This window comes from Urocitellus parryii, chromosome X (assembly GCF_045843805.1).
Source record: "Urocitellus parryii isolate mUroPar1 chromosome X, mUroPar1.hap1, whole genome shotgun sequence".
In the NCBI taxonomy this organism is placed as follows: Eukaryota; Metazoa; Chordata; class Mammalia; order Rodentia; family Sciuridae; genus Urocitellus; species Urocitellus parryii.
Genome location: NC_135547.1, coordinates 77,483,150 through 77,507,454, shown reverse-complemented (window position 1 = coordinate 77,507,454; position 24,305 = coordinate 77,483,150). Strand labels below are relative to the sequence as shown.

Below are 24,305 nucleotides of genomic sequence, written 5' to 3'. Positions count from 1 at the left end.
AGGGAAAGGCTATTTAATCAGAGAATATCATGAGCAAAGGGACAGATGGGAGAAATGTGTGGACTTTATACAGTATAGTGATTTGTTAGCTGTGATACTAAGAGATGATCAAGACCTGTTTCACATTTGCCTTCTCACAGTCTCTGTTCAATCATGTTGGTATATGAAAAATGACAAGATGAAACTGTGAAGCTGATGTCCAATGCCACTCTCTCTTTTTGTTGTATCCTTCTATTCAATAAGTTAAGGTTATTATTGCTACAAGAAAGATGTTTACTGCTGCAGCTACCCTGTACTGTGGTTGCTATTTTGACAGAACCATGAATCAGGAGAAGTTTACATTTTGATGGTACTAAATCATATAGTCCTTTTTAGTTCTAAAGTTATGTAGCTCCGATTTAAAATATCTGTCAGTAGATAAAATGTTTATATAAAAAATGTGAAAGCATAAAATTGCCAGAAATATTCATAGGATAAAATTATTTTATAAAATTTTCTGAGAAGGAAAATATACTACAGGGTGAGCATTTCTAATATGAAAAATTCAAAATCTAATATGCTCCAAAGTCCAGAACTTTTTGAGTGTCAACATAATGCAACAAATGGAAAAGTTCACACTTAACCTCCTGTGAAAAACAGGTGGCAATCAAAATGTAGGCTGCTAAATATTGTATAAAATTACATTCAGGCTCTGTATATAAGGTACATGAAACAAATGTGAAAGGCATATATGAAACAAATGAATATTGTGTTCAAACTTGTGTCCCTTCCCTGAGATATTTCATTATGTATGTGCAAATATTCCAAAATATGAAATATGAAACACTTCTGGTCCAAAGCATTTCAGATAAAGTGGTACTCAACCTAAAAAAATCAAAATTCAAACAAGATACTTGGAATATATATGATGGGAAAAAGATTAATTTCCTTAATATTCATTAAAATATCAGTGACAGAAACAAAAAAGAATAGAAACTGTAGTTCTGTGTTAAGCTGTATATATCAATAAACCAGAAGGACCAGTAATTCAGTGGAATTCCATGAAGATTATGCCCAAACAGTTCTTTGGAAAAGAAAAATGAATGGCTTATACTAAAAGATTCAGTATCTTACTCATAATAAAAGAACTGCAAAATTAAACTAAAGGAATATTCTGTTTTGTATTTTTTAGAATAGGGCAAAGTTCAAAATCTTTTTTTGCCATTTTAATTTTTTGTTTTTTCTTTTTTTCAATATTTTATTTTATATTTTAAATTTATATATGACAGTGGAATGCATTATAATTCATATTACATATATAAAGCACAATTTTTTCATATCTCTAGTTGTATACAAAGTATTTTCATACTAATTCATGTCTTTATACATGTACTTTGGATAATGATGTCCATCTCATTCCACCATCATTTCTAACCCCCTTACCCCTCCTTTTCCCTCTCACCCCTCTGCCCTATCTAGAGTTCATCTATTCCTCCTTTGTTCCCCCTCCCTACCCCACTATGAATCAGGCTCTTTATATCAGAGGGAACATTCTGCATTTGTTTTTTGGGATTGGCTAACTTCATTTAGCATTATTTTCTCCAGATTCATCCATTTACTTGCAAATGCCATGATTTTATTCTCTTTTATTGCTGAGCAATATTCCATTGTGTACATATACCACATTTTTTTTTATCCATTCCTCTACTGAATGGCATCTAGGTTGGTTCCAAAGTTTAGCTATTGTGAATTGTGCTGCTATAAACATTGATGTGGCTGTGTCCCTGTAGTATGCTGTTTTTAAGTCCTTTGGGTATAGACCGAGGAGAGGAATAGCTGGGTCAAATGGTGGTTCCATTCCCAGTTTTCCAAGGAATCTCCAAACTACTTTCCATATTGGCTGCACCAATTTGCAGTCCCACCAGTAGTGTATGAGTGTACCTTTTCCCCCACATCCTCACCAACACATTGTTGTTTGTATTCATAATAGCTGCCATTCTGACTGGAGTGAGATGAAATCTTACAATAGTTTTGATTTGCATTTCTGTAATCGCTAGAGATGATGAGCATTTTTTTTTCATATATTTGTTGATTGATTGTATATCATTTTCTGAGAGGTGTCTGTTTAGGTCCTTGGCCCATTTGTTGATTGAGTTATTTGTTTTTTTGGTGTTTAGCTTTTTGAGTTCTTTACATATCCTAGAGATTAGTGCTCTATCTGATGTGTGAGGGGTAAAAATTTGCTTCCAAGAAGTATGCTCTCTATTCACCTCACAGATTGTTTCTTTTGCTGAGAAGAAATTTTTTAGTTTGAGTCCATCCCATTTATTGATTCTTAATTTTCATTCTTGCACTGTAGGAGTCCTATTAAGGAAGTTGGGGCCTTATCCGAAATGATGGAGATTAGGGCCTACTTTTTCTTCTACTAGATGCAGGGTCTCTAGTTTTATTCCTAGGTCCTTGATCCACTTTTAGTTGAATTTTGTGCATAGTGAGAGATAGGGTTTTAATTTCATTTTGTTGCATATGGATTTCCAGTTTTCCCAGCAACATTTGTTGAAGAGGCTATCTTTTCTCCAATATATGGGTTTTTTGCACCTTTGTCTAATATAAGATAATTGTAATTTTGTAGGTTAGTCTCTGTGTCTTCTATTCTGTACCATTGGTCTACCAGTCTGTTTTGGTGCCAATACCATGCTGTTTTTGTTACTATTGCTCTGCAATATAGTTTAAGGTCTAATTTAGTGATACCACCTGCTTCACTCTTCCTGCTATTGCTGTAGCTATTCTGGGTCTCTTATTTTTCCAGGTGAATTTCATGACTGCTTTTTCTATTTCTTTGAGGAATGCCATTGGGATTTTGATTTGCATTGCATTAAATCTGTATAGTGTTTTTGGTAGTATGGTCATTTTGATAATATTAACTCTGCCTATCTGGGGCTGAGGTTGTGGCTCAGTGGCAGAGCACTTGCCTCCCACATATAAGTCACTGGGTTTGATCCTCAGCACCACATTAAAAATAAATTCACAAAATAAAGATATTGTGTTCATGTATAACTAGAGAAAATTTTAAAAAATTCTGCCTATCCAAGAGCAAGATAGATCTTTCCATCTTCTAAGGTCTTCTTTGATTTATTTCTTTAGGGTTCTATAGTTTTCAATATATAGATCTTTCACCTCTTTCATTGATTCCCAAGTATTTTATTGAGGCTATTGTAAATGGGGTAGTTTTCCTCATTTCCCTTTCTGAGGATTTGTCACTGATATACAGAAATGCATTTGATTTATAGGTGTTGATTTTATATCCTGCTACATTGCTGAATTCATTTATTAGTTCTAGAAGTTTTCTGGTAGAACATTTTGGATTTTCCCCTGTAACCCTATCTACTCCTGAGACTGAGGCAAGAAGATAAAAAGTTTGATGCCATCTAGACCCTGTCTCAAAAAAGGAAATGTTTTATTAGTGTTTTATAGTTATGCATACTATTGGGATTCATTTTGACATAATTGTACAAGCATGGAGTATAATTTGTTCCACTTCAGTCCCCAGTACTTCCCCTTTCCTTTTCCTCCTCCCTCCCCCTGTTCCACTTCCTCTCCTCTACTGATCTTTTATTTTTTGTTAAAAGGCTGGACATATAGTTCAATGGTATAGCTCTTGCCCACTATGCACAATGCTCTTGATTTAGTTCCCAGTACCTGAAAAAAAGAGAAAGGAGAATGAAATATTTGACAACCTTTTTACATCATGCTTCTAAGAATGTTAGAAGAATTTTTTTCTTTTCCATTCCCAAGCTGCCCCCTCCTCCCCACCCTTTTTAGTTTTTTTTTTTTTTTTTTTTTTTTTTTTGGTAGGAGCAATTGAACCCAGAGACACTTAACCACTGGGCCATATCCCCAGCTCTATTTATTTATTTATTTATTTGTTATTTTGAGACAGGGTCTCACTGAATTGCTTAGGGCCTCACTATGTTGCTGAGCCTGGCTTTGAACTTGTGATCCTCCTGCCCCAGCCTCCTAAGTCACTGGGGTTTTAGGTGTGCACCACCATGCCTGGCTCTCAAGCACTTTTAAAAATGTATTTTTCCCCTAGACCTACTCACTGTAGATACACCCATTACTCAGAAAACTGCAAATTCTGAACTTGGTATAACATGACACAGCTGGTAGATATAATCATTTCCACTGAACCAACCTAATTTTGCTACAAAAGTGGATATAAAATCCTTGTTGAAATATAATATTTTTCTATCAGGAAAATATGAGAAACTTTAACATTCAGCATCTACAATTAACACAATTTTCACATCTTCTTCCTGCTTATTTAAAGACCAGAAAGGGAAAAGCAAGCATCCTTATTCTTCAATTCTGACATACTTTCTTAGTCTAAATAGAGCTTTAGACAATATGCATGCAGTAATATTTTTGTTACAAATGGTGTATTTAAAATTTAATTGTTTATTTTATACATATAAACATTTTTAGCACTCAGGATTTGATAGTTTTCTATAAAATTTTATGAAATATATCCTCCCATTTTCTACCTTATTTAATGACTTTGCTTTTATATACAACTTTTTAAATTACATAAGTAGTACCTATTTATTATAGAATACTATAAAATTACAAAGCTGTCTAAACAAGAAGAAAATAAGGCTATTTTGAATCTTGACACCAAAGAAAATGACTATAAACATCTCTCTAGTTTTTTTTTTTAGTTTTAGTTCTGTTTTGGTGGTGAAATTGGGGAGAAAAAGATTTTTTAGACAAAAAAAAAGTGGATCACATTTTTCATATTAGGAGGTAGTATAGCATCTGGGTTAGGAATTCAATCTCTAAAGTGAAACAGAAGTCTACAGTCAACTGAGTCATTGTTCCACTATTTATTAGTTATGTGAAATAGTTAATCACTTTAAATTTAATGGAGAAAATAGAGGTACCCATCTGTTAAGGTTGCTATAAAAATTATTCATGCAAACATTCCATATGTAATCTATAATTGTCTTTGAGTATCTTACATTTAGAATAACTGTAATTTTTACTCAAAATACAGCTTAAAGTTATTAATATCATCATTTTATCCACTTTATGTTTTGCTTAGTGTTTAGACTCCTTCACACTCTGTTTTGAAATAATTGTCTTTATCATTTTATATATTTAAGTACATTATAAATTAGATACCTAAAGTATCAGGAATCAGAGTTTCTATAAAAACCTATAAATAATAGTTAAAATGTTTCCTGTTTCCTATTAAAATATACTCACATCTCATTTAATTGGAGACTAGCCTAGGATTGATTTGTGATCTTTTCTTTTTTATGGTTACAAATCAAAATGTCTTCTATTTTTTCCTAAGCCAGAGTGGATTACCTGGGAGCAGTGAGCATTTCACCTGTATGGCTGCCTATCAAACTTGTAGTGCTAATTGACTAGCTATATATCATTTTTCTCTTTTTTTCTTAGGACTTCATATCATCCACAGCCTAGATGAAGTCAATTTCATACAGAACCTTGTGTTTTACATTGAAGCTGCATATAAAACTGCTGTAAGTAGCTCATTTTGGAGTGGGTTTTAAACACATGATGGTTTTGTTTTTAAAATACTAGACAATCCATCCGTTCTCTTAATGCTGTCCCTCATAGTGAACTAATCTAAAAAGACTTCTGGCAGAAATTGTATTCAGTCTCTTTCCAGAGGGTTCAGATACTATAATCTCAAACTTTCTGATATCTTATAGCATGTGTTGGTAAATCTGGGGCTAAATTATGATCTTATTTTAATGGTTTAAAGTCATAAATGGGAGCAAGATGTCTAGGGAGAATGATGAACCCGTTAGCTATGTAGAAATAAAATTTGCTCATGTGTTTAATGTTATCTGTAGGTATTAATTTAGCATACAAAAAGGTTTTTTCCTTACACCTACCATATGAGGTAACTTCATATTAATTCATTATATATAACATACTATCTGTATAAAATGTTACATTAGACACTATACAGGAATGTGGGTTTTTTTTCCTCCTTTGATCTAACATAAACAGTTTGTTGTTCTTGTTATTGTTTATTGAAGCTTTATTTATAATCTCCCAAACTGGAAATAATGTAAATGATCATCAACAGATAAATAGGTAAACAAATTACAGTTTACCCATAAAATGGAATATTGTTCAGCAATAAAAAGGAATGAACTATGACATTCATGAACAATATGAATGAATCTTAATAAAATTATGCTTAGTGAAAGAAGTTAGACACAAATTTATATACTCTATGATTACACTAATACAAAATTCTGGAAATCTATAGTGATAGAAAGCAGATATGTATAGCGATAGAAAGCAAGGGCAGAGGGAGAGATGAATTACAGTGGGTATGAAGAGCCTGGGAGAGGGATGGGCTTGTGGCCCAGTGGTAGAGCACTTGCCTAGCACGTGTGAGGCACTGGGTTCAATCTTCAGCACCACATAAAAAAATGAATAAATTAAGGTCATTGTGTGCATCTACAACAATAACAACAAAAATTTTTAAAGAGACTGGGGATTTTGCAAATGATCATTTTTATGATGACAGTTTCAGACATTTAAACGTAGGATAAAACCAAATTTTACAGTTTAAGTGTGTAGTTTTTTTGTATAATACCTCAAAAAGGATATATGAAGTTATTAGTATTTGAAGAATGCATAAGTGTAATTGCTGTAGGACCATGCTAAAGACACTGCCAGTCATTTTCTGACCTCCCCTTTGCTCTTTCAGTTTCTTACTAACCACCCTCCTCCTTTGTGGCCAACACATTTTTTTCTTTAGTGGAGCTGGGGATAGAACCCAGGGCCTCATACATGCTAGGCAAGTGCTCTGCCACTGAGTTACACCATCAGCCACCACATCATTTTTAAAAATTTTTGTTAACTGTTCCATTACCCTTCTAAGAAATTTAATTAAAAATGAAAGTGTTTATAATTTCTGGTGCTCTTTATTCCTTCATGTACATTCAAATTTCAAACTGGTACTATTCCTTTTGCCTAAAGAATTTCCTTTAACATTTCTTGTGTCTGATGGTGATTAATTATTTCAGCTTTTATATGCCTTTAATTTTACCTTTACTTTTGACAGATATTGTTACTAGATATAGAATTTTCTGTTGACAGTGTTTTTGTCTTTCAGCACTGAAAAAATTTGCTTCTTTATCTTCTTATTTGTATTGTTTCTCATGAGGACTTTGTTATCCTTGTCTTTTGTGCTCACTACATAATGAGCCTTCCTATACCTCTGCTGCTTTTTAAGAGTTTCTTCTTCATGTATGAATATATAATAATGTATAATTATAATGATCCGGTAAAAAAGATCTAAAAAATAGAGTTCCTTCTTATTTCTGACATTAAGCATTCTGATTATAGTGTTCCTTGCTTTAGTTTTCTTCATGTTTCTTGGATATATACTTTTCACCAAAAATTTTCAGCAAATACTTCTTTGTATACTTTTTTTGCCCCCTATTTATAGGGACTCCAGTTACATATGTATTGGACCACATGATGTTGATCCACAGCTCACTGATACACTGTTTATTTTTTAAATTATTTTTTTTTGCTTTCTGTTTCTCATTTTGGATAGTTTCTATTGCTGTGTCTCAACTTCACTAATCTTTTCATTCACAATGTCTAATTTGTCATGAATTCTATCCAGTGTATTTTTCATCTTAAAAAGTTTCATTTCTAGCCAGACACAGGGTGCATGCCCATAACCTCAACAGCTGGGGAGGCTGAGGCAGGAGGATTGGGAGTTCAGAGCCGGCCTCAGCAACATAGCAAGGCCCTAAGCAACTCAGCGAGACCCTGTCTCTAAGTAAAATATTTTAAAAAGGCTGGGGAGGGCTGGAGTTGTGGCTCAATGGTAGAGCACTTGCCTGGCCTGTGTGAGGCCCTGGGTTTGATCCTTAGCACCACGGATAAATAAATAAAACAAAAGATCCATTGACAACTTAAAAAATTTTAAAACAGGATTGGGAATGTGGCTTAGTGTTTAAGTGCCTATGGGTTAAATCCCTGGTACTAAAAAAAAATGTTTCATTTCTAGAAGTTCATTTTGGTCCTTCTTGTATCTTCCACATGTCCACTTAACTCTTTAAACTCATGGAATATGATTATACTAAATATTTTAATGTCTTTGTCTAAGAATTCTAAAGTCTGTCAGTTCCAGGTTGTTTTCAGTTGATGACATTTCTCTCATTAATTGGTTGTATTTTCCTGCTTCTTTGCTTGCCTAATAATTTTTTACTGGATGCCAGATATCATATATCTTACCTTGCTGCATTCTGAATGTTTTTGTTCTTCCATACATACTCTTGATTTTTGTTTTAAGATCTACTTAAGTTAGTTGGAAATAGTTTGATCCTTTATTTCTTTTTTATAAAATTTTAGTTGTAGGTGGACACAATACATTTATTTTATTTTTATGTGGTGCTGAGGATCAAACCCAGTGCCTCATGCATGCTAGGCTCACATTCTACCACTGAGCCAAAACCCCAGCCTTGATCCTTTATTTCTTTAAAGGTGTTATGTGGGTCAAGAATCATGTTTAGTCTAAGGCTAATTATTCCCCACTACTTAACCTAGATCCTTGAATATTCTAGCCATTACCCCCACAAAATGGTTGGAACAAGCACCATTTCTGATCCTATTTGAGCACCAGGTATTTTTCCCTCTTAATTCTTTTGGGCAATTCTTCCCCCAGCCTCAAGTAGTTTTCTTGCATACATACATCGGCCATTTTTCTGATGAATATTAGAGAGAAGGGACCTCTGCAGAATTCTGAGGTTCATATTCTCATTCTCTCTCTCTCTCTCTCTCTCTCTCTCTCTCTCTCTCTCTCTCTCTCTCTCTCTCTCTCCCCCCCCCTCTCTCTTCTCCAATACTGTCCTGAAAATTATATGTACCTTGGTCTCTTTGTACTCTGAGCTCCATTTACTCAATTTAGGGAATCTGCCAAACTCTGCTTGTTTTTTATTCTTTGGCCTTTCTGTACTATAGTCAGGGAATGCTTACAAACAGTAGTCTGGAGCAATCATAGGACTTGTCCTGTTTGTTACTACCTCTCAGGAATCACAGCCCTTCATTGCAGAAACTTCATTATATTGAAAATCACTGTCTTGGGCTTGGAATATGGCTCAGTGCTAGAGTGCTTGCACTGCATGAATGAGCTCCTAGGTTCAATTCCTAGAACCACACAAAAAAAGAAAAAAAGAAGAAAGAAAAGGGAAAAAAAGAAGGAAGGAAGGGAAAACCACTGTATGATAAATTGTACAGTTTTTTTTAAAGTTGTTTCTGGCAGGAGGGTGAATCTGGAATCCCTTTCTCCATATTTTCCAGAAACACAAGTATAAATGTTAGACTTTTTTATGGAAGTAGACATTATTTGTCAATTGATCACTATGCCTTCTGAGACCACAGGCTTGCTGTGGTAGAAGTCAGGATTCTTTGGCCTCTCTGTTGCATCCAGGGGTTTAGTTGTAATGGTAGACTTAATGATATTTGTGTCTTCTTATATTTTAATCTTTGCTATACAAACTAGGGCATATCTGAGTTTGGGGGCAGGTTAGCAAGCCATGGGTAAAATAGGACTTATATTCCTGAAACATCACTTTAACTCAGAGATTTGACATTAGAAAAAGGCCAGGTGCAGTGATGCACACATTTAATCCCCATGACTTGGGAGGCTGAGACAAGAAGACCACATGTTTGAGGCCAGCCTCAGCAACTTAGCAAGGCCTCAGCAATTTAATGAGACCCTGTTCAAAACTGGAAAAAAAAGGCTGGAGATGTGGCTCAGTGGTAAAGAGTCTCTGGGTTCATTCCCCAATACCAGAAAAGAAGGAAGAAATAAAAGCAATTAAATGTGAATATAGAAATAAGTAGAGATGTGGGGGAGCATGCGTGTGCATGTATGTATGCATGTACAAGCACATACATGTGTGTATACATCTTATTCTAAGTTCTGTCATGACATCCCTGTGACAATGAATACACCCAGTGCCCAGGCCTTGGATTCTATAATTTTCTAATGAAATAAATAAGGGCTCCTTTGTAGAGAAATTGATTCCAGGGCTGGGATTAATTAAAATACAAGATGAGCACCTTATAATGCCAAAAAGTAAAGAAGTGTTCAAAAAAAGAATAGGGCATATCAAAAAGGCACAGGAAAAAATCATTAATAAGTAAAATGAAAAGAAAACACAGGAGTCAACCTGAAAAAACACCTGATGACCTAACCTTGAACAGTTAACAATCTGGATAACAAAATAGTAATAGAATTTTAAGTCAAGGAAAAATATAACTATCCTGAAACTCATACCAATATAAAAAACTGACTAAATAAATAAATGAGGGAGAAGGGACAGCTCTTCAGTAGAGAAATGCAATTAATGATTATAGAAGTAATGAAGAAACTAGAAAATCTCCACTAAAACATCACTGTAATAATTGTTGTAGGCAAGATCCACCAATGGATAATGAATTAGTGGGTGGATGTTTGAGGATAAATAGGATCTTTGCGTGTTCTCAAAGTGTGTTTTTCAAGATAATGTATTAATTACAAAAGGGAAAATAGTAACAGAAGAATGCAGAAACTCAGCAGATAGTACCTTAAGAAAGTGAAGGTTAACATTCACCAGTAATAATATATCCAGCATCTTATACCTCTGATATAATGTACTGAGAAGGACACAGCATAATAGCTGCAATAATATTCCTGCCAAAAATGCATAACCTCAGTCTAGTTATGAGTAAACATCATGAAAATCCAAATTTGGAAAAATCTATAAAATATATGATCACTAATCTTCGAAAAGTGTCAAGGTCATGAAAGATAAGACTAGAGGAACCATCATTGATTGGAAGAAACTGAGGAAACATTACAAATGTGACATGGAATTCTGGATTAGATTACGGAATGTCAGAAAGGCTATTAGTGAGAAACTAATGAAATCCAAATAAAATACACAATTTGGTTAATAGTATTGTACTGCTGTTAATTTCTTGACTTTAACAATTGTACTATATTTATGTTAGATATTAAAATTGGAAAAAGACAAGTGAAAGTCATATGGGAACTCACTGTACTATTTTTGCAACTTCTATAAGTCTGAAGTTATTTCAAAGTAAGAGTTTAAAAGGTGATTTTGAATATTATTTATATTATCAAGGGGACATATATAGAACTATTATTAAGAATAGGCCTTGAGTAAGACGACTTAAACATTAATCCTGGTTCTGTCACTTATTAGCTCTGTGAACTAGAGTGAGTCACTTAATCTCTCTTTTCATCTCAGTTTCATCATCTATAAAATGTAAGGATTAAGGAAGAATAATATATAACATGCATCAGTTAGTGTGTGGTACATTATCAGTGCCCAAAGAGGGTAAAATTAAATTGGATATTTAAGATAAAGTACTGGGCTCCAACTCCTAGATCCTCTGGGTACCTGCTGTGGTGAAAATTTTTGAGAAGCATGTCTGCAGATGGACTAAGTTATAGTTCTTAGCCCTTCTGATTAACTGTTATGAAGTCTTCCAACTTTTTGTAGGCTTCAGTAGAATTTAAAGCTATAGGGAAAGTAGCTACCAGAGCCACCAACTCACTGGCATTGTGGTTATGTATATGTATGGCAGATTAGTTACTATCAATGTTTTTTATTCAAGAATTGTGCATCTAGTTAGTGTTTAGTAGTTATGACTTGCTGATGGTGTATCGATTATTGTTATGCCAGGACTTCGGGATATGGGAACGTGGAGACAAGACCAACCAAGGGATCTCAGAACTGAATGCCAGTTCAGTTGGAATGGCAAAGGTAATTTTGCTTTCTTGTTTACACAAAGTATGGGGTAAGGAAGTCTGGTGTACCTTTGCCATAGAAAAAAATTAATGAGCATGTGGACCATCATCAGATTAATTATTCTTTTAAACCACAGACAAAATTCAGATTCTCCCATGGAACTATGGGTATGTAGATAAAAACTTTTACAAGCTCCAGATTTGATAGCCAACTGCTTTTCTGGTATGCCTATACTTAAATGTCTCACAAGGATTTCAAAATACTTTAAACCCATTATCTCTACCATTACAAAAACAAAGGAAACTTTTTGTTCTTCCATGGAGCAGTTGACCAAGCTTGATATCAGAGAACCATCTCTCAATCCTCCATTCCCTTACTCTCCTCTGTCCCCCACATCATCATCATCATCATCACCACCACCACTTTCTGCTTAGCTCTGTCTTTTCATCCTATCAGCTTTTATTTTCTCTGAAAACAGTAAGACTGCATAAAATAGTATAGCAGGAATAGAATTTAATATATCCATCATGATAAATATGTATAATATGATTTTTCTACTAAAAGGCAAAGACACAGATTGATTTTTCGAATTTTATATATATTAGTTGTAGATGGACACAATACATTTATTTATTTATTTATTTATTTATTTTTAATGCCATGCTGAGGATCAAACCCAGTGCTTGACCCATACTAGTTAAGTGCTCTACCCCTGAGCCATAACCCCAGCCCCAACAGATTGATTTTAAAAAAGAAAAAAAGAAATCCAATCTATATTGGCTAAATAACAAAGGTGATACAGAAGATTAAAGACAAAAGGATAAGGAAAGTCTGAAATACATGAAAAATATCAGTGGAGCTGGGCATAATGGTGCATGCCTGTAATCCCAATGACTCAGGAGGCTGAGACAGGAGGATCACAACTTTGAGACCAGCCTCAGCAATTTATCAAGATCATAAGCAACTTAGTGAGAACCCCATCTCAAAAAAAAAAAAAGAGCTGGGGATATAGAATAGTTGAAAAAGCACCATTTGGCTCAATCACCAGAACCAAAAAAAAAAAAAAAAAAAAAAAGAAGGAAAGAAAGAAAAAAGTGCAGGCATGACTCTATATGAATATCAAATGAAATAGACTTCAAAGAAAAAATATTACATTGGATAAAGAACACAAAGAGGATCATGATAAACTTTTTTTTTTTTGGTACCAAGGATTGAACTCATGGGTGCTTAATCATTGAGCTATACCCCCAACCTTTTTAACCTTTTTTAATATTTTACTTGGAGACAGGGTCTTACTGAATTGCTAAGTGCCTTGCTAAATTGCTAAGGCTGGCTTTGAACTCATGATCCTCCTACCTCAGCCTCTACAGCTGTTGGATTATAGGCATGCACCACCATGCCCAGCCATGATAGACTTTTAAGAGTCACAACCTATAATAAGAAAGTCTAATCTGAAATGTAGTTTCAATTAGTACACAGTAAATATATTAGATATATAAGGCTAACAGAAATAGTTATAATGTAGTAATTGAACAAAAAATATGGTCAGGCTATGATACATGCAATAAACCAAAACTGAGATCATAGAAAATTTGAATTATATAATTGATGCAGTAGAGTTAATAAATATATGTGGAACTTTGTATTTATAAATATTTATCTACTGGGTAAGCTCTTTCTTTTTAATGTATTTTAAAATGAAAAAATAGTACGGATATTAAATTTATATTTTAAAATGAGGTCATACTACACCTACTTCTTTGTAACCTGATTTTTTCATTCAGTAAATCTCGTGTCACTGAAGAGCATAACTAAACATGCTACTGTGTCATTTCTTTTAAGATTAATTTGGTCTTTTCAGTTGTTGTATAGCATTTAATAATAACTCTATTAATGAAATTATGTTCATTTTTTACTATTTCAAATAATGTTTAATTAGTATTCTTATACATATATCTTGATGAACTTGCACAAATATTTTTTATAGAATAGATTTTTTTTAAAGTGGAAACACTGAGTTAAGGGATATATACTTTAAAACTGCCCTCCAAAATTTTTTTACTAGTTTCCTTTTTCCCATCAATATATGAAAGGTATATGACATTATATGTCATATATGACCATTTTCTTCAAACCTTTATTTTTGTATATTGGACCCAAAAAGTTTTAACCACTGAAACTATTTTTTTTTTCTATTTTGAAATAATTTCAGACTGGAGAACATTGTAAGAATGGTACAAATAATTCTCATACATTTTTCATCTAAGTTTCTCACTTGGTGACATTTACTTTACATTTTTCTCTAGCTGTTTAAGTGCACGTTCACACACACACACACACAATTTTTTTTCTGAGCCAGTTGAGAGTACACTACAGAAATGAAGCCCCACTACTCCTCAACTACTTCGTTGTGAATTTCCTCAAAGACTCTTCCATAACTATAATACAGTCATTAAAATCAGGAAATGAACATTGGCATTATCCTACCATCCAATTCTCATATCTCATCCAAATTTTTTTCATTGTCTCAATAATGGCATTTATGGCAAAAAAATCTTTGTGATATAGGATCCAATCTAGAATAACATATTACATTTAGTTATAATGTCTCTTTAGGCTCCTTCAATCTGGAACACTACTTCAGTCTTTACTTATCTTTCATGACCCTGGAAGTTTTGAAGAATACAGGCTGGTTTTTTTGTTTGTTTTGTTTGGCCTAGTTTGATCCTGGGAATAGAATCCAGGATCTTAAACATGCTAAGCACGTACTGTACCACTGAGCTTCCCCTCACTTGATTACCCAGCCTCGGATCAGTTATTTATAGAATGTCCCTTAATTTGATTTGGTGTGCTATTCCTTTATGATTAGATTCAAGTTATGTTTTTGGCAAGAATACCACAGAGGTGATTCTGTATCATCAAGAAGTGCATAATGTAAGTTTGTCCCATTACTGTTAAGGTTATCTTTAATCACTTAATTAAGTTGGCTTTTGCCAGAAACCTCTGCTATGAATTTGCTATTTTCCCCTTTGTTATTAATGAGTATTTTGTGCCTGGTCTACTTCCACTTACCCTTACTTTTGTTTTGAGTATCATTTCTTTAGGGAAGCATCTTTGAAACTGCCTTTTAGCCCTAAGACTAGATCAGTCCTGCCTATAATTGAGGAAATTATATTCAATCTTGCTCACAATTTAATGCAAGTGAATGCAACAGATAAACCTTTTTTATCAAATCAGGGAAAAATCAAGACACTTTTTTTTTTAAAGAGAGAGTGAGAGAGGAGAGAGAGAGAGAGAGAGAGAATTTTTTAATATTTTTATTTTTTAGTTTTTGGCGGACACAACATCTTTGTTTGTATGTGGTGCTGAGGATCGAACCCAGGCCGCACGCATGCCAGGCGAGCGTGCTACCGCTTGAGCCACATCCCCAGCCCTCAAGACACTTTTTTTTGTACAAAGGAAGGTATTGTCAAATACTTTCCTTTATTTTACTTATTTATTTTTATTTGGTGCTGAGGATCAAACCCAGTGCCTCATATGTGCTATGAAAGTGCTCTATCACTGAGCCACAACCTCAGCCCTCAAATACCCTCCTGGTAGTTATATTGGTATGACATGCATTAAAAACAATTTAGCATTATATCTCAAAAATTGATCATACCCATTGACCAAATAATTCTACTTCAGGAAAATAATGCTTACAAAACAACTCAAAATGAAAACACATAATTGTTAGCTCAACAACAAGCCTACTATATACCCTGCTATGTACTCTAGATATTAGTAAAAACACAACCCTGACCTCAAGGAATTTTTAATTTAGCAAGAGATGAAATAGGAAATGAAACTTAAGTCATTTACTTGGCATGACTGGTATTTTGAATTTAAGTTTACATAAAAAAATATGAATTGGCCAGCCATTTTGCCTTAAAACTGGCAAATATCACTTTTTCAGGAGATGTAGCCTATATGGAAAAATAAATCCATAACTCTGACACAGTTTTCATCTATCACTCAGTTGTGTTATTTGTTATTATTTTTTTTCTTTAGGCATTGGCAATTGAAACCAGGGACATTTTACCACTGAGATACATCCCCAGCTCTTTATTATTATTATTATTATTATTATTATTATTATTTATTTTGAGAAGGGTCTCACTAAGTTTGCTTAGGGCTTCACTAAGTTGCTAAGGTTAGCCTCAAACTTTCAATCCTCCTGCCTCAGCCTCCAGTGTTGTTGGAATTACAGGTGTGTGCACCACCAGGCCCAGCTCACCCAGTTATATTATTTATGAGGATAATAAGATTGATTATAAGTTTGACTATTGACCAGAAATATTGAAATAATATAATCTAGTTTAAGTACCTGTCTTAAGGATTTGATAGCCTAAACAACTTTATCAGCCTTCTCTTGCCTTCTTTTTTAAAATTATAATTATTAATGCATGTTCATTGTACAAAATAATGGTTTTGATTGTGACATGGCCATATATTCATATATTGTGCCATAATTATATTCATCCTTCCTATTACCTTCCTTTGCCATTCTCTCTCTCCCCCTTTCTCCTGGTGCATTTCCCCTTCCCTAATAGTCCCTCTTCTAGTTTCAGGTCATCCTTTGTTTGTTTGTATGTTTGTTTGTTTGAGTTTCCACATATGAGAGAAAATACTAGTCTTTCAATGTCTGGCATATTTTGCTTAACATGATGACCTCTGATACATCCATTTTTTTTTACAGATGACATGATTTCATTCTTTTTTGAGGGGATACCAGGGATTGAACTCACTCGACCACTGAGCCACATCCCCAGCCCTATTTTGTATTTTATTTAGAGACAGGTCTCACTGAATTGCTTAGTACCTCACTTCTGCTGAGGCTGGCTTTGAATTCATGATCCTCCTGTCTCAGCCTCCCCAGTCACTGGGATTACAGGCATGCACCATGGTGCCTGGCTATTTCATTCTTCTTCATGGCTGAAGTAATAAACACTTCTTTATGGAATGTGGACATATACTCTACTGTGTATATATACTATATTTTTGTTATTGGTTTATCTGTTGACAGGCACCTAGGCTGATTACATAACTTGGCTGTTGTAAATGGTGCTGTAGTAAACATGGATATGTATGTCTGTCTTTTGTATGTTGACTTTTTTTCTTTGGATATATACCCAAGAGTGGTACAGCTGGATTATACAGTAGATCTGTTTTTAGGCTTTTTAAGGAACTTCCATGCTGTTTTCCATAGTGACTGTAGTAATTTACATTTCTACCACCAGTTCCTTTTTTCCACATCTTCCTCAGCATTTGTTATTTTGCATTTTTTTAATATTGACTATTCTGAATGGGGTAGTTTGGGAATTTTTTTATTTGCGTTTCCTTGATGTTGAATATTTTTTTCATATACTAATTGGCTGTTTGTACTTCTTTTGAGAAGTGTCCATTCAGATCTTTTGCCCATGTATTGATTAGATTACTTGTTCTTTTGTTAGTTTTTTTAGTTCTTCATATATTCTGAATATTAATCTTCTATCAGATGAATATCTGGCAAAGTAGTTTTTCATAACGTGGAAAACACTTATGCTGCAAATGAATTGTAAAAAGATACCAAATGTAATCTCAAGTATATATATATATATATGCATAGGAAAAACTAGTGGCTGTTTGGAATGATTTCTCCCTCTTTATACTTTACTATGTTTTTAAAAATTCTATAAGGAGTATACTTTACTTTTATGATCTGAAAGCATATTTAGAAATGCAAGAAATTAATAAATTATTTTAAAATGTTGATCTCACATTTGTGTGGAATCTTAAAAAGTCAAAGCCTGGCATGCTGGCACACAACTGTAATCCCAGTAACTTGGGAGCCTGAGGTAGAGGAGTCAAAAGTTCAAGGCCAACTTGGGCAATTTAGCAAGACACCATCTCAAAAAATAAAAAAGGGCTGGGATTGTAGTTTGGTGGTAGAGTGTCCCTGGGATCACTCCCCAGTACCAAAGGGAAAAGAAAAACAAGTCAAACAGAGAAGTAGAGAATTGAATGATGATCACCAAGGCTGGAGCAATGGAGAAGGGAAGGAATGCAGAATTGTTGATCAATGGTTAGAAAGTTTCAGATAGAAGAAATAAATTTTATCTGTTGCTCATTAGGTTGACTATAATCAATAAATTGTGTGTGTGTGTGTGTGTGTGTGTGAGAGAGAGAGAGAGAGAGAGAGAGAGAGAGAGAGAGAGAGAGAGAGTATAAAATTAAAACCATGGGGGGGGCTGGGGTTGTGGCTCAGTGGTAGAGCACTCGCCTAGCACATGTAAGCCACTGGGTTCGATCCTCAGCAACACATATAAATAAATAAATAAAATAAAGGTATTGTGTCCAACTATAAGTAAAAAATAAAATATTCTTAAAAAATTAAAACCATGGGAATTCCTTCTTTGTTTGGTGACTAAGAATGTTTATTTTAAAGTCAACTATAGTATGTTTCTAAGGAAGTTACTTCTGTGTGGAAACTCAGCTGTGTAGCAATATGTATGGTGGTTATGTTATCTTACACCACACAACTTCTAACATTTCTTATGTGCTGGTATCATACTTGGAGCATCCTTGCCCCAAAAAATAATGGTTTACTACAAATTCATGTTCTATGTTCAAATTATTTTTTCACTTTTTTTGAGCATTATAGTTGTACATAATGATGTCAAATTATTTTGGTGTGCTGCTTGACTTGATAGTGCTATAGACTCCATTGTAACTTTCTCTGGGACCATATGGGAGAAAAAGAAAAATAAATATTATTGTATTTTCTGCTCTATCAAACATATTTAAAAGTGACATCATATGCATTGGTAAGATACTAGGATACAGGGAATATAAATATAAACCTTTTGGGATTTGTTTGTTTGTTTTTGGTGATAGTGGTATTAGGAATTGAACCCAGCGCTTTGCATATGCTAGGCTAGTGCTGAATCACTGAGCTATATTTCCAGCCCAGAAGTATTTATCTTTCTAACCCTGAAGGTTTCCTTTCTTCCATTGCTTTGCACAGGCAGCGCTGGAAGCACTAGATGAACTGGACCTATTTGGTGGAAAAGGTGGGCCCCAATCTGTTATTCATGTCCTAGCTGATGAAGTACAACACTGCCAGGTAAGAGAATAATGGACCATGTTATAGAAAATTTTATTCTTGCCTAGACTCACATTTAGCATGAGCTATAGATTAAGAAGAGCAGATGGATAGTACATCATCTGATTTATTACCATGTGTCAAGAAATGTCTTTATCAAGCATAGTGTACTGAGATAAGTCAAATATAGCATGGTCTATAAAATGTATAATATTCCTGTTCTGTTATAAAAGGTTTTGAAAGGATCCTATCTTAGTATACAAAATTCTCCATTGCCATCATATCAAGAGGCTATAATATTCCTGAAAATTTCCTTTTCTAAATATATAAAGAGAACAAGAGATAATAGTTTTGGGGTATTTTTCACAGTGTCCCTGAAACAGTCTTTTGTTTGGTAACCTCCAGGGTTAGATAATTTGGAGATCAGAATGTTAATGTTGTAAATATATATCTTCAGTTTTGGGTATGATTATTATCATTTTTTAAATATTAAGTTTTACCTGGGTGTGGTGGCACATGCCTATATTCCCAGCTACTGAGGAACCTGAAATGGGAGGATCACTTGAGCTCATGGCGAACTCATGAATTTGAGATGAACATGGGCAACATTGTGAGGCCCCATCTGAAACAAATGGATATAAAGAAAGAGTTTATTATAAATAAAGATTTAGATGTTTTTTTCTCATTGGAGTGATGAATTTTATCCTTTTTTTCAAAGTCTGATTAGATGTTCATGTGTTCTAATAAATATAAGCTTGCCTTCTAATTTTAAAAACAAAACTTTTCCATGGGGAAAAATATATGTCAGAGGCATAAGACCTGACCCTTCCTTATCTTGCGTTTCAGCAGCTATATTTTGCCTTAACTTTATCCTTAAATAGCTACTAATGGACCAATAGGACAATGGATGGGATGTTAGAGTGATCTCTATACACAAGCAGCTCCTTAAGAATAGAATGGGGGGCTGGGGATGTGGCTCAAGCGGTAGCGCGCTCACCTGGCATGCGTGCGGCCCAGGTTTGATCCTCAGCACCACATACAAACAAAGATGTTGTGTCCGCCAATAACTAAAAAATAAATATTAAAAAATTCTCTCTCTCTCTCTCTCTCTCTCAAAAAAAAAAAAAAAGAATAGAATGGGGACTTATTAAGAACAGGATTAAGAGAAGGGATGACTTAACCAAAGTAGCTAGTTTTCTAAACTCTCTCTATTGAATAATGTTGGGGTTATTTTCTGAAAGATCTTCCACATTAATCTCTTGAAACTAAAACTGTTTTATAATGCCAAGGTATTTACTAATGTACCATATTTGAATTTCTTCCTCTTAGTCTATCCTTAATTCACTACTGCCCCGGGCTTCAACATCCAAAGAAGTTGATGCTAGTCTGTTGTCAGTGATTTCTTTCCCAGCCTTTGCTGTCGAGGACAGCCAGTTGGTGGAGCTCACAAAACAGGAGATAATCACCAAGCTTCAGGTATGTCCACATTTGCCTTTCTTCTTTTTGAGGCTGTGACTTTGAGGGGGATAGTGCATCTGGAGGCCTTGAACATGATCTGTGTCAGTGATTTTAAGGAATCTTTTATTTTTTTTTTAGTTGTCCTGTTCTAATAGTTTCCTTTAAAAGCTTTTTAGTTTCTATAGTTATTGCTAGTGGAAATACAGAATGGGTACATCCACTTTGGGAAACAGTTTGGCAGTTTCTTACAAATTTAAACATATACCTACCATGTGATCCAATGACTTCTTTCCTATATAGCTACCCTACAAAAATAAAAATTTGTTTTTATTTTATATTTTATTTATTCTCTAACAAAAATCTGCACACAGATGTTTATAACAGTGTTACTGATAATTGCAAAAAAAGAACTAGAAACAACCTTCAATGCAATAAAAAATTATAATTCCTCCCAATGTAATACTGTTCAACAATACTGATCTATGTAACAATATGGATGATTCTTAAGTGCATTTTGCTAAGTGAAATAAATACCAGACCCCAAAGACTATGTTTTATATGATTCCACTTACATGGTACTCTGGAAAAGAAAAATGAACAGGAAAAAAAAACATTAGTGGTTGCCAGAAGTTGGAGGTACAGGTTGTCTATAAAGATATAGTCTAAAGGGGCTGGGTTGTGACTTAGCAGTAGACCCCTTGCCTAGCACATGCAAGGCTCTAGGTTCGATCCTCAGCACCACATAAAAATAAATAAATAAAATAATGGTATTGTTTCCAAATACAACTAAAAAAAATTTAAAAAGATATAGCTCTGGAATTTTGTTTAATTTTAACAATAAGATTTTTAAATTTATACCTTATAATTATACATAATGGTGGGTTTGTTGTTACATATTCATACATACACACAATATAACAATATAATTTGGTCAATGTTTTAGTCAGCTTTTTCACTGCTGTGACTAAAAGACCCTGACCAGAACAGTTGTAAGGGAGGAAAAATTTATTTGAGGGCTCATGTTTTCAGAGGTCTCAGTCCATAGACAGTCAGCTCCATTTTCCAGGGCTTCAGGTGAGGCAGAACATAGTGGTGGAAGAGTGTGTCAGAGGGAAACAGCTCACATGCTGATCAGGAAGCAAAGAGACTCCACTCGCCAGATACAATATCTATACCCCAAAGGCATACCCCCAATGCCCCATCTCCTCCAGGCATACCCTACCCACATTCAGTTAACACTCAGTCCTATTAGGAAATTAACACACTGATCAGGTTAAGGCTTTCAGAATCAAATCATGTAATCTCTAAACCTTCTTACATTGTTTCACACGTGAGCTTTTGGGGCACACCTCACATCCAAACCATAGCAGTCAATATCATCCTGTAGTATTTCCCATTTCCCTCTGTGGTCCCTTTCCTCTACTCTTCTAGTTTCCCTTTGATTTTCATGAGATACCCACCTGTCATATGTGGAAGTTATGGAGAAAAAAGAAAAAGAAAGGTGGGGGAGGAGCTCTGCATTATTTTGAGGATGATGGAATGGTTCTTTATAGACTATGCTAGTAGAAACATGACTCTATATGAAACCATTAGTGTATAGGTAGGGAGGCAGGGGGATCAAGAGAGAGAGCAGTGGACATATTGGGGAATGTTATTAATCATGTTATATGCATGTACAAATGTGCCACAATAAAATCTGCTGTTCTGTATAATTATTATTCACCAATAAAAATTTTTAAAATTATTTTTAAATAGTATTAATGCCAAGGGGTCATAGCTTATATGAAATGTTTAAGCAACTAAGAATAATTCATTATCAAATATTAAGTAAATGTTTACTGTACACACAAAAACATATTGAAGAAATAAAGGAAATATAAAATTACCATTAGGTAAACACTAAAATATAATTGTTTCAGGAGTGACCCACTGATGGGTGCTAAAATCTGTGGATGAAAGATTAAGCAGAGAGAGAATATTTGTATAGTCTCAAAGTGTCTCCCTCCAAATATCTAATATCTAATATTTACAATGGGAAAACTATAGTGAAGAAACCTAGCAGATACCACTAGGGGAACTTCACCACTAATAGGACATATTGACATCACATGCCCCCTTCTATAATGCACTGAAAAGGGCACATCAATTGTGTGGTATCCTCCAGTAATAAATAACCTAAATTGCATTATGAGAAAAAGCAGACAAAACTAAATGTGGGACATTATACAAAATAACTCATGAATACTCTTTAAAAGTATCAAGGTCATAAAAAACAAAGAAAGGCTGAAGAACTGTCATAGAGTGGAAGAGACTAAGGACGCAGGGCAACTAAAAGCAGTGTGGGATTCAGAATTTGGTTCTGGAACAAACACACACACAAAAAGAGCATTAGTAGAATAACTGGTGAAAACCATTTAACTTCTGTACTTTGGTTAATAGTATTGTACCAAAGTTAATGTTTTAGTTCTGATAAATGTTCTATGATTATGTAAGATGTTAATATAAGATTATGGTGATTGATGGATATATTGGTACACTGTACAGTATTTGTAACTTCTCAAATTTAAAAATATGTTTTTTAAACCCTGTGGTCTCTCATAAGCTCTGTGAGATATTGGCAGGACCATATAGATTAGTAATTAGGCTGTCAGACTTACCCTAAGGTGGATATTGTTAGTAATGCTGATCTAAGGAAGAACCTGTAACTTAGCCCTCACTTGAAATCACATTGCTGGAAATCAGTTTCTGCTGCTGAGCAGATTTCAGGTTTTTTGTTTTTGTTTTTAGCTATCAGGTCTGTATTGGTGAGAAACTGCACAGATAGATTTTACCAAATATATATTTCTGACTATTTATATTGATGTACCAATGTATAAGCTTCTGAGATTTTTGATCTATCTCCCCAGGGTCGTTATGGTTGCTGTCGATTCCTACGAGATGGATATAAAACTCCTAAAGAAGTAGGTTTCTTTTCCCACAAATGAACATATGGGAAAAGGGTCACTGCTATCTGCAACATCATTCAGAGAGAATATTTATGTCATTGTTGGTGCTTACGTAAATCACTAAATAGGAAAATAATACCTGGTGTTTGCTGTATTTGTTGGGCTTCACTGCTATGTTCTCAGTTTGGGAGCCATTCTGGATTAGATAAAAAGAAAGAAAACTCTTGCAGTTAGTTAATTTCAGGAAAGAATTACTGATGAATGTTAAAAATCAGTGGGCAAAAGTTTAAGCAAAACCAGAAAATTTGCATAATCTCATGAGTATCTCCCCCCCCCCGATATTTTAAAATTACAAAGAAAAAAATCTTGCCATCGGTACATCTTTCTGGTCCCTTGTCTTCATCCATTTTCTGCTGCCAATAACATAATACACAGAATGGGTGAGTTATATAGAAAAGTGTTTTATTTATTTTGGCTCACAGTTCTGGAGATATGAGTTCAAGGGTTCATACCTAGTGATGGCCTTCTTGTTGGTAGAGTCCTAAGGTGGTACAGGGCATCATGTGGCAAAAGCTAGGGAGCATGAGCATGTCTGTGTGTCTCTTCTGGTCACTCTCTCTCTCTCTTTTAATAAAGCCATCAGTATTCATTCATGAGGCCTCCACCCTAATAATCTTATTGAATCCCAATCCCCTCTCCCAGGCCTCACCTCTAAACACCATAGTTGGATTAAGTTTCTGCCCTCTTAATAGCTAACAGTGCAGATTAAATTTCAACACATGGACCCTTGGGGAACATACTCAAACCAAATCCAAATTATAGCAACCCTTTGCAAGTTTTTTTAGTTGGTTAGTTCTAAACAGTACTCAATCTTGAAAAGGTTAAATTCCTTTTTTTTCCTCATAGACAAATTTTTTCTTGGAAATATCCACGGGGAAAATTAAATAAATAAAAAGTGTTTTTTGTTCCTGGAGA

General features: G+C 34.4%; 1 protein-coding gene across 4 annotated transcripts in view; it reads left to right on the top strand.

Annotated features, from left to right (window-relative positions):
- Phka1 (phosphorylase kinase regulatory subunit alpha 1) overlaps positions 1-24,305 on the top strand; it is a 110,850-nt gene that overhangs the window by 16,929 nt on the left and 69,616 nt on the right. For all 4 annotated transcript variants that reach the window (XM_026414032.2, XM_026414031.2, XM_026414034.2 and 1 more), the window contains exons 5-9: positions 5,443-5,525; positions 11,739-11,819; positions 18,850-18,948; positions 20,257-20,403; positions 23,292-23,345. In XM_026414032.2, the coding sequence (XP_026269817.2) occupies positions 5,443-5,525; positions 11,739-11,819; positions 18,850-18,948; positions 20,257-20,403; positions 23,292-23,345 (464 nt within the window). The remainder of the gene's footprint in view (positions 1-5,442; positions 5,526-11,738; positions 11,820-18,849; positions 18,949-20,256; positions 20,404-23,291; positions 23,346-24,305) is intronic.